Below are 16,556 nucleotides of genomic sequence, written 5' to 3'. Positions count from 1 at the left end.
GGTTACACCTGGTGCCAGGACCCTCCTCCTTCCCCCTCTTCCTCACAGGATTTCAAACAAAAGACAGCAGGACTTTGAGGGTGAACAGTTTAAGGCTGTTGCTTCTTTCTTTAGAGGAGGGGAGATTCTACATACACAGCTTTGTGCCAAAACATTGCTTGTTATGCAGGATTCATTGGGGCAATGTTCCCGATGTTAGTTCCCAAACTCAGGTGCATCAGAGTTCACGGTGGGGTCAGCCAAGCAGTCGACCTGAAAGCTTCTGCTACCTCAGTAATGATGACCAGGTCAGTTTTCCTGCTGTCTTTCTCCTGCGCTGGCAGTAGTGGGTGTGCTAACCTTGCTGCTGGGCCTTTTGAGGAGTTTGTCCTGTCCTTTTGTTGGCACCAGATATATCTTAAGTGCTCCCAGTCTGGTTCTCTGCCTCTGCAGCCCCTCTGCCTGATTTATTGGATGAGGGGTTGCTGATGAAGCTGATGACCTCACAGCAGTCCATATGCTTCATAAGGAAGAATGTCAGTCATGCCTTGGAGGTTTTCAACATCTCTTCACTTCCACCATTCGCTATGGCTTCCAGTCTTATGATGGTAAGCATGAAGAAGTCTCAGGTTCTTCCAGATTCATGAGGCAATGCAGGAGCTCACTTCAGAGCAGTGGCCAGAGCTATGGGTTAGCTTTACCCCGTCTGTCCAGAGGAGATGGAAAAGTTCCGGTTACTTAAGGCAGATGCCTTAATAGCAGCAGTTACTAAGACCACCCTTCTAATGGAAAGGTGGAATTGCTCTTAAGGATGTTCAGGACCAAAAGCTGAAATATCTGCACTGAAGACATTGAGGTCTTGGATCTGTCACTTTGTGCTGTGTATGCAGCCTGGGCTTGTCTTGGGTAGAGAAAGCAATGGATTTCACTTATGGCTGATTCCTGAATAACATCAGGGTCTTTGCAGCAAAGCAGGTGAGCTTAGTGGTTACAGCCAGACAGTGTCTGACCAAATTGCCTTTCGAGGTAAGCTTCTCCTGGAGAACCTCAAAGCTAGTCAAGGATCTTGGAGACAAGTCTCAACTCTTGCCAGTTTCCTTTAGATGTACACAGCTGCGCTCTAGTCTTAAGAAAGTAAGACGATACAGGCCGATGCATTCTTCCTCTTCTACCTTTCAGCTGAAACAGTCCTTTTTGTGCTGATGAGCAAAACCCTTCAGTTGGCCCCATCCTTCCCAATGATGGGTTTTGTCTCGGCTCTATGAAGAGTAGTCCAAGGTCAGATTAGTGGATCCTGGATACTAATCAGAATGCTATAAGCTTGAACTCTTCCCAAATTGTAGATTCTCAAATTGATTTTCTTGGAGTCCCTATTCAAGGTTAGAGCACAATCAGCAGGCTAGGCACTCACCAGTCTGTACAGGAATTCAGGGGCTGTCATTCACCAGTCTCTACAGGAATTTGGGTGCCGTCATTCCAGTGGCCAGGACAGTCAGTCCATTTATTTTGCAGTGCTAAAGAAAGGAGTCGGGCACTTCTAGATGGAAACTTTGCAGACCGTCATAGCAGCAGTTCAGCCAGGGGAGTTTCATGTCCTTGGACCTCAAACTTTTTTCATATTTGTATCTGGTTTCTGGGTCATTCCATGTCAAGTGGTCTGGTGGTCCCTGCGTGACCAACGGATTTCGATGAAACTTTGTGAACATTCATGTGTCAGCTAAACCACCACGAGGGTGGAGGTAGACAAATTACGAAAAGTAGAATCTGAGGAAAGGGGGAGTAGGAGGTGTAGGCTCTTGAACAACACTAGTAGGCGACATAGGTTAGGAACAATCTCTTTAAATATACACAACACAGCCGTGTTTCGGCGCTACAGACGCCTTCTTCGGGAGTCTATGAAATAAAACCAAACAATGGTAATCATGCAAAACAAAAGTAAAATAAGTATAAAACGTTAAATGTGTGATGAACATAAAAATTACATATAAAATTTAAAAAATTTTTTATATAAAAAAGTATTGCAGAAATGCTAGCTTGTGTATGTGTGTATATATATATATATATATATATAATTATAAAATACATATACTCGTACATATATAGTTTTCAAATATATAATCATTAAAAAATTAGATTATATATAACATACAATAAATTTGTTGTATATTACCAAAGAAGGATGACATCTAAAAATTAGCAGAAAAATCAAAATGAAGTATAACGAAAAAAAACTCTAAGTGAAATTAAATAACACACTTAAAATCAATTAGTAAATGATATATGATGTAACCATATAAGTCGTGTCATAGATAAACTGACCTTGTGATATATAGCTATACAAATATTAAGCTCAAAGAGAATGAAAGCAAGGCTTCTGCTACAATTGTAATCCTATAGATAAAACAGAAAACGCTCAGTTATTTATGGCAACATAGCAGGCATAAAGAATATGTGTGTGTGTATGTATATGTATATATATATATATATATATATGTGTGGGTGTATATGCATATATCGGAAAATCAATGCACAAGTTTAGTATCAAAATCTGCGTACATCCTATCCACAAATACACCAATATTTCAAAAAAATCTCAAGAAAATGTAGTATGGCACAAATGTTGAAAAAAGCTAATTTGTAAAAATTAATGCATAATTTAGTGAACACAGGACCTCCGTTTTTCTGTGCTTAGAAAAGATATAAATAAATGAGTCTGTGATGCAAATACCCAAAATAGATGGTGCAGGTTTTATCCTGTGCTGTTTAAAACTAAAAATAATAGATGCGGCACCTGATTTTAAAAAATACAAGGACGAAGAATCCACTCTTTAGATATATAGTCGCAGGAGAAGTAAACTGTGATGAAGGACTTACCACTGCCGATGCAGGAAAAACAGCTCAGCGTATTCAGTTACACTTCCGTGAAGTTAAAAGGGACGTGTTCACAGTACGTCCGTTTTATAAGAGAAAGCGTGCCAAAAGGAGCAATCAGCTGTGCAGGCTTAAAGTATGAGTAGCACTCAGTATGACATATCTAGTTTGAAAAAAATCATCAGACAGTATAATTTTAAAATGTAGAACTGATGAACCAGTACTAAGGATAAAGAGTGACAAGCAAAATGGATATAGCATTTCAAAATGCCAAAAGATGAAATAAAAATTAAAATAAAATATAGGGCAGCAGTGGGTTTTGAACCAGCCACCTCATAATTACAAGCTGGATGCTTTAACCACTAGGCTGTTCCTCCAGTGACATGAATGAGAATAATAAAAAGTCTTTAAAAGATGAAATATATATGTATTAGTATAAAGATCAATGCTAAAAATGTGGAAATATATGATATAAAAAATATATAAATTTGGATTAATTCATTATGCACTCATCACTTTCATATTTAAATAGCAAAGGAATTTTTATAATATCAAAAATATCAAAGGTGAAAATACAATATTGGAAAACGTTAGATAAATCAAAAATTAAATACACCAAAAAACAAAAATAATAAAACCAAAACAAGATTTGTACAAAAAATGAATAAACTTAATGAGTAATATAAAACTGCATATCCCATTAAAAAATCACAAAAAATGCTTGTATTCTATCTCTATATTTAATCCAAAGGGTTCTAAAGTCTGTAAATTAAAAATCAACTTCTGTTCTTCCTGAAGTAGCATCTTATCTGTAATGTTCTACGCCAGTTCTTCTTAAATGTTTTAATTACAAAAAACTTCAAGTCCGATATTGAATGATCCTTCTGCTTCCAGTGTGCTACCAAAGGTGCTGATACAATTCTCTCATCAAGCAACTGCGGTGTTCAATAATTCTGGTTTTGACTGGTCTCTTGGTCTTACCAATATAGACCGAGGACAGGGGCACATAATGGCATAACATTGGAAGTGGTGCAATCTGAAACATGTCTCTGTCTCTCTGTCTCTCTCTTTCTCTCTTTTTTTTTTTTTTTTTGTGTACTGAAGTTGATTTTTAATTTACAGTGCAGTTTGCTCCTTAGTAGCACACAGTGAGTCAGCACTCAACTGAGGTCTGGGGCATTCCCATTTTGGATCTTGAGCTGCTCCAGCTTTGGCAAACAACCAGCCTTCTGTCTCTCCCCCCCCCCCCCCCCGGCCCATGAGTGGGTGTGTGCTTCACAGTCCTGTCCCATCGGGGGTTGGTCATTCTGGTGGTGCCTGATCCATGCATCTTTGGTGTACAGGGCTGCTTCGTCGGGGTCCCATTTTGATGAAGAATCTATCCCCCTTTGGTCTTATGACTTGACTCTTGAGAGGTCAAGACTAAAGAAGTTACTGGGGGGGGGGGGGGGGGAGACAAATTTTCAAGCGAGAAAGCGGTCTACATCTTCTGTATTCTCTGAGGTTTTTGAGGCTTGTTCAGAGCCATTTTCCCTCTTTGTTATTGCTTGCCTCAGAGTTTGGCCTTTTTTTTATAGGAGGGATTGAAGGGGCTGGCTTTTAGCTCTTCAGAGTCAAGTGACAAGCCTAACTTGCCACTATAGCTGGCGGCAGACTTTTGCCACACATCTGGATATAGGTCACTTTCTGAAGGGAGTTGTCACCTTAACCTTCCCCTTAGCTGCCTTGTACAGAGGGATTCTTAATTTGGTCCTTTTAGTCTTTGCAATAGCACTCTTTGAACATCTTCAGAAGGTGACTAAAGGATCTGTCCTTGAAGGTGTTCTTCCTGGTTCCAATCTTCTGCTCAGCAAATTAAAGGTTCAGGCACTTTCCTGTCTGGGCCAAACTGCTTCACTTCACTAAGGCAGGTGTCTACTGTCTTCATTTCTGCCTAAGGTTGTCTCCATCTGAATTGGCCAAGGACTTTAGCTCCTACATCTGTAGGATGTTTGGCTTGTGCTTCTCTGTTACTTGGAGGTTAGTTTCAATGCTCCAATTATGTCTTCATCCTGCTGACTGGCCTGAATCGGGGAGGGGCGGCATCCAGAGCATCAAGTTGCGTGTTGGATTGGGCTTATTTGCTGTCAGAAGTGGCTTCAGTTGCTTTCTGTGGGGATTTTAATTCCCACCATCTTGAGTATTGCTTTGCTACATCCCGTAAGTCTCTAGATTCATCTGCTGCTGATGAGTAAAAATTACCTAATTTTCTTTCCTTCAATTGCAGCAGTTGGATCTAGAACCCTGCTTGTATTCTGCTGTTAACATGCATCTGTTTATAGGGTCAGGAGTGTTATGATGCATCTGATTTGTTTCTAAATATAAATTGGGATAAGCGAGTGAGTAGAGGAGTGGCCTACTGGTTAGAGCACCGGTCCTGCAATCCAGAGGTGGCCAGTTCAAATCCCACTGCTGCTCCTTGTGACCTTGGACAAGTCACTTAACCCGCCATTGCCTCAGGTACAAATTTAGATTGTGAGCCCTCCTGGGACAGAGAAATATCCAGTGTACCTGAATGTAACTCACCTTGAGCTACTACTGAAAAAGGTGTGAGCAAAATCTAAATTTTTCCTGTTTCACTCATCTGCTTTGAGACATACTGGCTGACCAAGGAGCACTCTCATATATAAAGGAAGAGTTCAGCTCTGCATACCTCCCATCTCTATCTGCTTGTAGATGGTCATAACTCAAGTCTATGGATTCATCTGCTGCAACTAAAAGAAGACTATTAGGTAAAAGACAATTTTTCTACAAGGCTTCACAAGCAACGCCAAATTATACTTATGTAAAATACACATTTTTAGTGTTCTGAAATTACATGAATTATATTCGTATATGTCCATGCTTTCCAAAAATACTAGGACTAGGGGGCATGCGATGAAACTACAGTGTAGTAAATTTAAAACCAATCGGAGAAAATGTTTCTTCACCCAACACGTAATTAAACTCTGGAGAACGTGGTGAAGGCGGTTAGCTTGGCAGAGTTTAAAAAGGGGTTAGACGGATTCCTAAAGGACAAGTCCATAAACTGCTACTAAATGGACTTGGGGAAAAATCCACAATTCTAGGAATAACATGTATAGAATGTTTGTACGTTTGGGAAGCTTGCCAGGTGCCCTTGGCCTGGATTGGCCGCTGTCGTGGACAGGATGCTGGGCTCGATGGACCCTTGGTCTTTTCCCAGTGTGGCATTACTTATGTACATGAAAATGTAAACTTTCAAAGCTCAGGGGCTTTCCCATATAAAGCCCTGTTGTGCTCACTAAACTGCACAAATGGTGAGAGGGCAAAGCCAATATAAGGTCTTGCAATGACCTTAAACAGCAAGATGGCTGGTAATTATAGATGCTAAACAGGGCATTACTAATATAACATCTACAACGGTCATACAATGCCTGTGTGCCACCCCTATTACCCACCTGGGGTTTACCCTGTGGTCACCTAGAGGGTCCTACCTAGACTTACCCTCCACCTGCCAGCTGGGTCCCGCTTGCCTCTGGACAAGTTATTAGTATTAGTATTTTCCCTGGTGGTTTCTAGGGGCACTGGGAGCCGCAATCCTGAGGCCCCTCTGTTCCTAGAAAAACTCAGACCGAGAACACAAACTGCCAGGATCAACAAAGTAGTCATAAGGGGTCAGACCAATGGTCCATCTAGCCCAGTATCCTATTTCGAACAGTGGCCAGGTCAGAGAAACCCAATTTGTGGCAGCATTCCATGTTACAAATCCCAGGACATACAGTTGCTTTCCTGTGTCTCTATTTAAACCTTTTCTAATTCTGCTGTCTTTGAGATAACGGCAACCAGAACTGAATGCAATACTTGAGGTGCGGTTGCACTGTGGAGCAATAGGAGGCATTTACAGTATTTTTGGTCTTATTCACCATCCGTTTCCTAATTTCTAGCATCCTGTTTGCTTTTTTGGCTGCTGCACATTGAGCATGACACCTATGTCTTTTCCTCAAATGCTGGCCCCCAAGGTAGATCCTAGCATCAGGTAACTAATTCATATTCTTTCCAATATTCATCACCTTGCATTTGTTCATATTGGAAGACTTTTCCTAAGGTCTTCCTGCAATATTTCGGTCTGCACGTATCTTAAATAGTTCATCTAAATTTAATCTCGCTTGTCCCAATTTATAAATGTTAAATTGCACCAGTCCCAGTATTAATCCCTGTGGCAGTCCAGCATTCATCCTCCTCAATTGAGAGAAATTACAATTTAACCCTACCCTCCAGTTTTCTGTCCAATAACCAATTCCTAATCCACACCAGAACCTTGCCTCATATCCCATGATTCTTTAATTTTGTCAGGATTCCTCATGAGACCTTTATCAAAAACCTGAATCTAGATACACATCAACCGGCTCACCTTTTATCCACTTGTTTATTCATCCTTCAAAGAAATGAAGCAAATGCAAGACTTTCCTTGGTTGATCCCATGCTGACTGTTCCATAATTTTATTCTTTATAATAATTTCCACTACATTGCCTGGTACTGATGTTGGGTTCACTGGTTTCCAGATCAGCCCGGAACCATTTTTAAATTGGCGTCTTGGCCATCCTCCAATCTTCAGGTACTACAGACGATTTTAATGACGGGTTACATATTGCTAACAGCAGATTAGCAATTTCATGCTTGAGTTCAAGTACCCTTGGATGTATGCCATCCTGTCCAGGTGATTTACTACTTAGTTTGGCTCAGTACATCTAGGTTCAGAGATTTTTCAGTTCTTCCATATCAGTTTCTCTGCTACGGCCTTGTCCTTGCTGAGTGCCCCTTTTTTTGCTCTTTTCGTGATCTAAGTCCCACAGATTCCCTCACAGGCTTTCTGCTTCTGTTGTACCTGAAGTTGTTACTGTGACTATATTCTTGTAGTCACCTTTATTAATGCTTTGCATCTGACTTGCCAGTGCTTATATTCATTTTGGGTCCTTTTTTCCATTCTTTGAAGGACAATCTTTTGGCTGCAATAGCCTCTCCACTTTTTAACCATGCTGGCTGTTTTTTTTAATCTAGTCTGGGCTTCCAAGATGGTATTTTTGAATAACGTCCACACCTGATTGTGTCCTAACTTTAGCAGCCGACCCTTTTAACTTCTCTTTAACCTTTTTGCTCATTTTTGTCTCCCTTTTTGAAAATTAAATGCAGTTACAGTAATTTCTTTTCTTTTGCTGGTTCATCCCAGATATCATGTTATGAGTTTCCCAGAGGGCCCAACACTACCACCAGTGAATGGTAAGCTTAGGAACAGGTAAAATAACAAGGATTTAATGTTAAATCTAACTGAACACGTTCTACTACCTAAGCAGTACCTGGGGAGATCAGGAAAACTGCTTACAGGAATTAAACAGGGTCTTGTTGCAGAGGTCTATTCCCTCCACACTCCCAACTGAGACTTGGGAGTTCTACACATTCTAGGCTAGGTCTTTGGCTTTAGGGCACAGAGCCTTAGCACTGAGGATTTTTGGCCAATGACACTGCAGGTTACTTTTCTCCGGGGGGGGGGGGGGGGGGGGGGGGGATTTTCTCTTTTGGGGAAGCTAAGCTACAAAGAAAAGACCTCTACTACAGCTATAATGCAAAGGTCACACACCTGCTGACAAATCAAGGGAAATATACTGAAGGAAAGAAGTGTCACAGGGCAGCATTACAAATCAAAGCATGAAATCTCCAGTTTGCCACACCTCCCCCCCCCCCCCCCCCCCCCCCACACACACACACACACTTCAAGAGACCCCAGACTTCAGCCCATTTGGACTGCTGGTCAGGTTTCAACAGTCTACTGTGTGTGGTTGACTGTTCCTTCCTGGAGAGTCCATCAGCATTGCCATGTTAACTACCCTTCTGGTGCTGTATGGTGAAGTTGTACATCTGTAGGGGTGAGGCCCCATCTGGAGTATTGTGTTCAATTTTGGAGGCCGTATCTTGCTAAGGATGTAAAAAGAATCTAAGCGGTGCAAAGAAAAGCTACGAGAATGGTATGGGATTTGCATTACAAGACGTATGAGGAGAGACTTGCTGACCTGAACATGTATACCCTGGAGGAAAGGAGAAACAGGGGTGATATGATAGACGTTCAAATAGTTGAAAGGTATTAATCCGCAAATGAACCTTTTCCGGAGATACGAAGGCGGTAGAACGAGAGGACATGAAATGAGATTGAAGGGGGGCAGACTCAAGAAAAATGTCAAAGTATTTTTTTCACGGAGAGAGTGGTGGATGCTTGGAATGCCCTCCCGCGGGAGGTGGTGGAGATGAAAACGGTAACGGAATTCAAACATGCGTGGGATAAACATAAGGGAATCCTGTTTGGAAGGAAGGGATCCTGAGGAGCTTAGCGGAGATTGGATGGCAGAGGCGGGGCTGGTGGTTGGGAGGCGGGGATAGTGCCGGGCAGACTTATACGGTCTGTGCCAGAGCCAATGGTGGGAGGCGGGGATAGTGCTGGGCAGACTTGTACGGTCTGTGCCCTGAAAAAGACAAGTACAAATCAAGGTAAGGTATACACAAGAAAGTGGCACATTTCTTGGGCAGACTGGATGGACCGTGCAGGTCTTTTTGTGCCGTCATCTACTATGTTACTATGACTCCACTAAAGTAGCTTCCTGTTATCTCCCGATACTCAAGCCAGACCGATGGATTCTGATCTCTGATTTATAGTCTCACCCATACAGATGCAGTTTAAGGGGCCACACTAAGGTCAGGCATTCTTATTGGTGGCATACACTACCTCTGTCCAGGAGTTTGCAGCTCAGATACACAATAGGGTGTTCTTCCCTTTTGCTATTCACTTGACTGAACACAGCCCCAAAGCCTGTGTACCTGCGTGGTAGCTAATGCAGTCTTTAACATTTGGAAGGCTACTTCACACTCTGACCATGAAATGATTTGGGGCAGGGTGTTTTGTCAGGTCCTTGATTATGGTGCTGTAGTAAGGCACAAACTTTCTGTAATACCCTGTTGTCCTGTGGAAGGCTAGTACTTTGGTTGGGGGGGGGGGGGGCAATTTTGTATAGCTTCTACCTTAGCTGGCTCAGGCTTTTAACTGTTTACCTCCCACTCTTGCCCTAAATACTGGCCTTCTGCCATTCCCATCTGACACTTATGGTCACTAGTGTCCACATTGTGAATAGCCAAATGAGTAATTCCTGGCTTAGTAGAACATATTTGCATATGTGTGCCGTACTGATTTTTCAGCTGCTGTTTCTGGGTGTGGGTTATTGCTCTCCCACTGCAACTTGTTGTATAGATCACCCTGGTATTGCCTCCACTAGAAGATCAGATATGGGTTCCCTATCTGACAGTCCTCTGGTGGGCAGCATATAGCTAGCACAATGGCTGTGTGATCTATGTAGACCTTTAACATGTTTACATGAAAGGTACACTGCTTTCTGTCCTGAGTCCATAGAGAACAGTGTATCAGGTGCCATATGACATTGTAAGGTCCCACCCAGTTAGCCTGAAGCTTATTTTGACGTACTGGGACCTTCATAAAATTGTTTTGGGCTTCACGCTACAGGGGTGTTGACCTTCCCTTCCCAGTGTTCTTAGGTTAAGGGGCCCTCTCACCCTTTGGCCATAAAGCAGCTCAATTGGAGAGAATCCTGAAGACTACTGGGATACTTCTCTATACACAAGCAGTAGGTAGGGCAAGTAACTTTCCCAGTATTCCTGACTCCACAAGTCGTCCCATTAAATCTCCACCAACCCATTAGTTTCAGGGGAGTGTGGACAGACTTTATTTCAGTGTGCCAGAAGACTTTGGATCAGCTCGGACATAAATTGTGCCCCTTGATATGAGAGTATTTCTCAGATATCCTGCCTGGGAAAATATTTCTGGCAGGGAAGTGGCAACTTCTACTGAGGATAAACTACTAGGTAGCAGTCTACCAGTGGCCACCTTTTATACTATCTTGAGGCCATTGATATTTCTTCTATGTAAAAATCCTACAAACCATTGTAAAATGGCCCCCAAATACTATTTCACTAAGCTTGTTCAAAGCAGTTCTTGAGCCATTAATTCAAATGCAGTTGTAACTAGTACCTCTGTTCCCCTTATCCAAGTACTCTTGCAACTTGCACAATCAAAACTGTTTTGGTACTACACAATGTGGTGATGGTGTAATTAATCAATATTATCTGTTAGATCTGTTTTACAAGTGCTTCCGCTGGGAGATGTTATAATCCATCACTTCTAGATTATCACCTTTAAGCAGTGGGTTCAAAATGTTAATTTCCTCTAAATAAAATTGGTTAAAATTGTGAGAATTTGAGGATGATAGGGCACACCCATGGAGTACATCTTTTTCTCCCCTGGCCTTTAAAAATCTGCATCAGGCTGTGGCAGTTGGACACATTCTGTGAACCCTACTGCCACCTTATAGACTTCCTTAGCCTCTGCTACAGATGATCCAGAAACTGGTGTGCTGTGGGGATAAGGAATACTGTACTGAAGACAGTGATACCAGACAGCCAGTCCCTCAGTATCTCTATCTCCAGTAGATGGACATCTCAAACTCCTGGGATGGATCTGAGCCAAGGGATGTTTGGCCAAGCGGTGCCTTCCTTGGGGATGGGGCATACCTGATACCTAGGTTTACAGACCTGGTTTTCTTCTCTTGGCTGTAGCCTTCCTCAAAAAAAAAAAAGCAGCTGAACTTTTTATTAAGACACAGCAGGGGAACAGGTCTTTCCTGCTGTTCAGTCTCATGAGCCAGTTTGGGTGGTAGGCTCTGACCTGGGGGGGGGGGGACAAACCTTTCTGCAGTTGAGTGGATCCTTTACATTTTTGCTGGCAGTCAGGTGGATAGCACTTGTGTGCAAAGCATGGCAGTGGAGACGTAAAAGAGATTCTCCCACTGGTAATTGGCAGTTGGCAGCAGGCCTTTTGTTCAGAGGGGTGTTCTGAGGGCCTGGTGGGGGCAGCATTGCTATCTCCTGCACTGAGGTGCCAGGTATATGCACCATCTGGCTTTCTGGCCTCTGGGCTCCATTTCCCCTTACCCTTCTCGGCTGGATGAATTGGAGAGGGAGATTCTTCATGAGGAACCTGGCGACCCCACAGCCATCCACTTTTCCATAGATGAGTTGCCTTCTCTGATCACTAGGGCTTTGGAAGTGCTGAATATAACAGATCCAGAGGCACAGGCCACTTCCACAGTGAATATTAAGATGACAAGCACGCAGAAACCATCCAGGGCAAGCCTCTACCTGTAGTTTTTGCACAGCCAGAGCATGCCTTAGCTGGTTATAGCAGGCACTGGATCGGTACTCTCTCTCTCCGCCTTGGCTGCCACTATGCCCCACATGGAGTTGGGTCTGGCATACTTAGCGGACTCCCTGTATGATTGGTTAGTGCCTTAACCAGACAAGGGCTCTGGTGATCGCTTCCTGCCATCTGTTGTGGCTTTGTCATTGGACAGCTGATATGGTGTCCAAACAGCGGCTCACTAAACTCAACAGACCCCTGTGGAATCCCACTATACACCCTTCTCCATTGAGAATACTGACCATTTAACCCTACTGTTTTCTCTTTTTTTTTTTTTTTTTTTTTTTAACCAGTTTTTAATCCACAATAGGACACTACCGCCTATCCCATGACTCTCCCATTTCCTCTGGGGTCTTTCATGAAGTACTTTTGAAAATCCAGATACATTATCAACTGACTCACCTTTATTTGCATGTTTGGTCACCCCTTCAAAATTGGTGAGGCATGATTCCCCTTCACTAAATCCATGTTTTTGAATATGCTCTAACTTTTGTTCTTTATAATAATCTCTACCATTTTGCCCGGCACCAACAGTGGGTTCACCTGTCTATAATTTCCCGAATCTCCTCTAAAAACTTTTTTAAAAATCAGCATTGGCCACCCTCCAATCTTCCAGAACCATGCTTGATTTTACATATTACTAACAGTAGTTCCACAAGTTCATTTTTTAGTTTATCGGTACTCTGGGATGAATGCCATCCAGTCCAGGAGATTTGCTACTCTTCAGTTTGTCAAATTGCCCCATTACATTCTACAGGCTCTTAGAGATTTCATTGTTTCTTTTCTATTCAACTTTGAATACCGTTTGTGGCACCTGTGTCTGTGCTTTAGTCTTCACCGAGGAAGATTTGGGGGAGAGAATTCATTTAATGTCCACTATGGTAAGTTCCTCTTTGCCTTCCTCATCAGCACTTTGCTTTTGACTTGCCATTCCTTATGCTGTTACTTTTGGTTGGTTCCTTCCATTTTCTGATTTTCTTTTAGTTCTAATAGCTTTCTTCATTTTCACTTTAGCCATGCCAGCTGTCTTTTGGTGGGGTTTTTTTTTTGTTTGTTTTTTTAATACATGGAATATATTTGGCCTGGGCTATGCTTTCACCTTTGCTTTTAATATCTTTCTTGGCTCCCTGGGAGCTCTGATCCTGGAATCTTGTATTCGGTGCTGTATTTACACTGTCCTAGTTTCCTCCCGTAACCCATATAATCGAACCTTCTCTTCAGGCTTACCTTGAGAAGATTGATTGGCTTTCTCAACATCTCCTGTCTCAATCTGCAGAAGTCTGGACAAGGTGGTCTGGGCAAGACTGTCGCCCTGTGGGTGACCAGCCCTTCTATTGCTTCTTCCTTGTGTGGTCCCCCTTCACTTTTTTGTTGACTTCTAAATATTTGGGTGTAGTCTTTTTGACTTCACACTTCTAGTTGCAGATATCTTCAGTTGTTCATCTTATCCACTCTATTTGGACAATTTAAATTGTGCCTGCCATATATAGATATTTTTAGTTTGACACTTTGTATTGCCCTTTGTGTTTTGGTGAAATAATTGTGAGCACCATTGCTTGACTATTCAAAATACTGAACATTCTATGGCTACTACTACTATTTGACATTTCTAAAGCGCTACTAGCTAAAAGATACCCTTAAGGGGCAAGTTATAAAGAACGGCTTTCCATCTGGTGAAAAGTTCAGGTAAGACTTTTTTTTTTTTTTTTTTCCCTCTGCTGCTGTTTTTCAGTTTGCAGGTTTCATTGTTAGAAGTATAACTGTAGATGTTTAGGATAATTGTGGTTTATATTGATAGTGTAAGACTGGTCTGCTGTAATTGCCAGTAAAACACAGTTCAGAAAGCTATGATATTCTATAAAACACATTTCAAAACTTAAGTGATCCCCCAAAGCTATGTATATCTTGTCTAGTACCTGAAAGCTTTCTGTAAATTTTCCATTTTAGGATGGTAATGGCTATATTAGTGCAGCAGAACTTCGTCATGTGATGACAAACCTCGGGGAAAAATTAACAGATGAAGAAGTTGATGAGATGATCAGGGAAGCAGATATTGATGGTGATGGTCAAGTAAATTATGAAGGTAATTTTTTTTTTTTTTACTCTAGATATAACTAAATCTTTTGACCCTAGCTACACAGTTGGGTTGGATTTCTATTTAGGGGAAGGCTGTACTTTAGCCATACTAATAAGTTATAAAACTAGGCCCTTTGTATCACAGCTACATTTCTTTAGATGTTCCCACCCATAGAAAACTTCCATTATATAGCTTCCCAGTATTCTAGAACCTGTGAGTTGTGTCCAACTGCCAGGCGGAGCGAGAGATGAGGAGCTGACTGGATGCCAAGAGATGTTTCAGCTAGTTTTTCAGTTCTTTATCTCTAGCAGGTGGATGGACACTTCAGCCTCTGGTTCTGAATAATTTGCTGTTGGTCAGCTGGTCCCCAGTTGAGCTTTGTGGGTGGCTCGTTCAGTCATATTTGGAGGTCTTCCGATCCCTGTCTGTAGTGCCTTGTGAATTTACTTCCTTCCCTTCCACTATCCCCTTTTTCCTGTGGAGAGCATGGGAGAGAGTATCAGGCCTGAGCCTCTCATCTATGGTAAGACTTCTGTAGACTGAGCTTGGGGGGAGCAGTGGGGAGTGGTAAGACTTGTGGAGATTGAGCTTGGGGGGGGGGGGGAGCAGCAGGGAGTGGTAAAGTTTGACTTTGAACTGCTTGGAGGGCTGCAAGTTCTACAAGGATTTTGACTCGCTGCTTGGGACAGTTTTGCTGCACTGGTAACAGGATGAATTGTGATGTGTTCCCTCTGTGGGACTTGCTGGCTGGTGTTGGAGCACTGCAACAGGAGGTGGAGGAAACAGCAGCAGCATGTCTTCGGATTTGATGCAGCATCCAAATATCCTGGGGTCTTCAGGGACTCTGGCATACAGTGACACCCAGTGTCGGTACTACCTTACTGTCTCCAGATATGTGGTGGTTGCTGTATACCTTTGCCAAGCACTACAGGGTGGACTTTGCAGCGTGTTTGGAAGCCAGTTTTTGGGCTTTGGCTCTCAGGGCAGCAGTACTAGGATCCCACCCACTCTAGGGATTGCTTTTGAACATCCCATAGGTTCTGAAATAGTGGGAAGCTTCCTAATGAAAGGAGAAATTAGGTCTTACCTGAATTTTCTTTCCATTAATCCTTCCCACTATTCCAGAGGCTTCTCATGTTTAGTCAGTGTTCAGTAATTAGGTCAGATAACGACTCACCTTGCATTGGTGCTTCCTGTATATTTCTACGTTGCCAATAGATGCCTACACATTTGCTCGTTTGGTTAGTGCTAGGTTAGCGAGTTTTAAGGTTGTCTTATTCTGAGTTTCTCCTTACTGGTTGTGTATGTAAATATGGAGGAGCTGGACTGAATGCCAAGAGACTCTTGGCACTCCCATCTGCTGCTTTCCTACAACTGGAATAGTAGGAAGGACTAACAGAAAATTCAGGTAAAATCTCACATTCCTTAGCGTCCCTCCGGACCAGCCCAGAATGTGACTGATGGGTTGTGCACGCCTTCCAGCAGGTGGAGACTGAGAAAAAACTGACTCTAGCGAGCCAATAAGAGCCCTTGCCAGCCAGAGAAAGATCCAATAATCTGTCTCCAGCAGGTGGAAGGTGGTGAGTCCTTCAGTCTCATTAATTTTCTCTATTGTCTTTTTCTTAAAAGGTTGTTTCACCTGTGCATTTGGTTTATTAAAAAAAAAAAACCTGCATATTTGGGGCTGAGGTCCGTGGTGGTCTCTTTTTGCCCTGGGGGTGCCACACTCGGTGGGTCAAGTCCCTCCCCCCCTATTCCTCCCTGATAAGAAAGCATGAGATTGATGTTGGGATGCTTTAAGTAGCAGTCTGTTGTCTGGAACAGGCTGACTCCTGTGATTTTCCTCCAGCTCCTCGTGGGGAGATCTGTAGAGGCAGGGAGAGGCAGCTACTCTTTAAAAGTGTGAGTTAAAAAAAAAAAAAAAAGGATCCGGGCTTTGGGCTCCATGATTCTCTGCAGTGCTGTGTGTGTTTTTATTTGAGCAAGCAGGGCAGCTCCATTGGTAATTTTGCCTGAGTAGCGCTTTTACTTTCGTTTTCGGGGGCGGCTGTTTATTTTTGTGATCAGCTGTTCGCGATGTCGGAGCGCTTGCGGCGCTGCTCCGTTTGTCAGCGTCGGGGCCTCAGTTCTAGCGTCTGTAAATTTTGTACGGTGGACGAGATTTTTGAGCAGGGTGCAGGACCGGTGAAATCGCCGACATCGGTACTACCGGCATCGGGGGGGGGGGGGGGGCGATTTGGGTTCCCGTGTGGCGGTCGCGTCTCCCGCTCCGTTACCGATTTTGGTGGGAACGTCCGCCATTTTGGATGTTGCTGGGC

The 16,556-nt window shown here is 42.9% G+C and overlaps 1 protein-coding gene across 1 annotated transcript in view; it reads left to right on the top strand.

Moving 5' to 3' along the window:
* Nucleotides 1-16,556, top strand: part of CALM2 (calmodulin 2) — a 77,424-nt gene that overhangs the window by 49,934 nt on the left and 10,934 nt on the right. The window contains exon 5 of the mRNA XM_030195821.1: nt 14,109-14,244. Within this exon, the coding sequence (XP_030051681.1) occupies nt 14,109-14,244 (136 nt within the window). The remainder of the gene's footprint in view (nt 1-14,108; nt 14,245-16,556) is intronic.

This window comes from Microcaecilia unicolor, chromosome 3 (genome assembly GCF_901765095.1).
Source record: "Microcaecilia unicolor chromosome 3, aMicUni1.1, whole genome shotgun sequence".
NCBI classification, from domain to species: Eukaryota; Metazoa; Chordata; class Amphibia; order Gymnophiona; family Siphonopidae; genus Microcaecilia; species Microcaecilia unicolor.
Note: the sequence above shows the minus strand (reverse complement) of the source record. Positions and strands in the feature narration are given on the sequence as shown.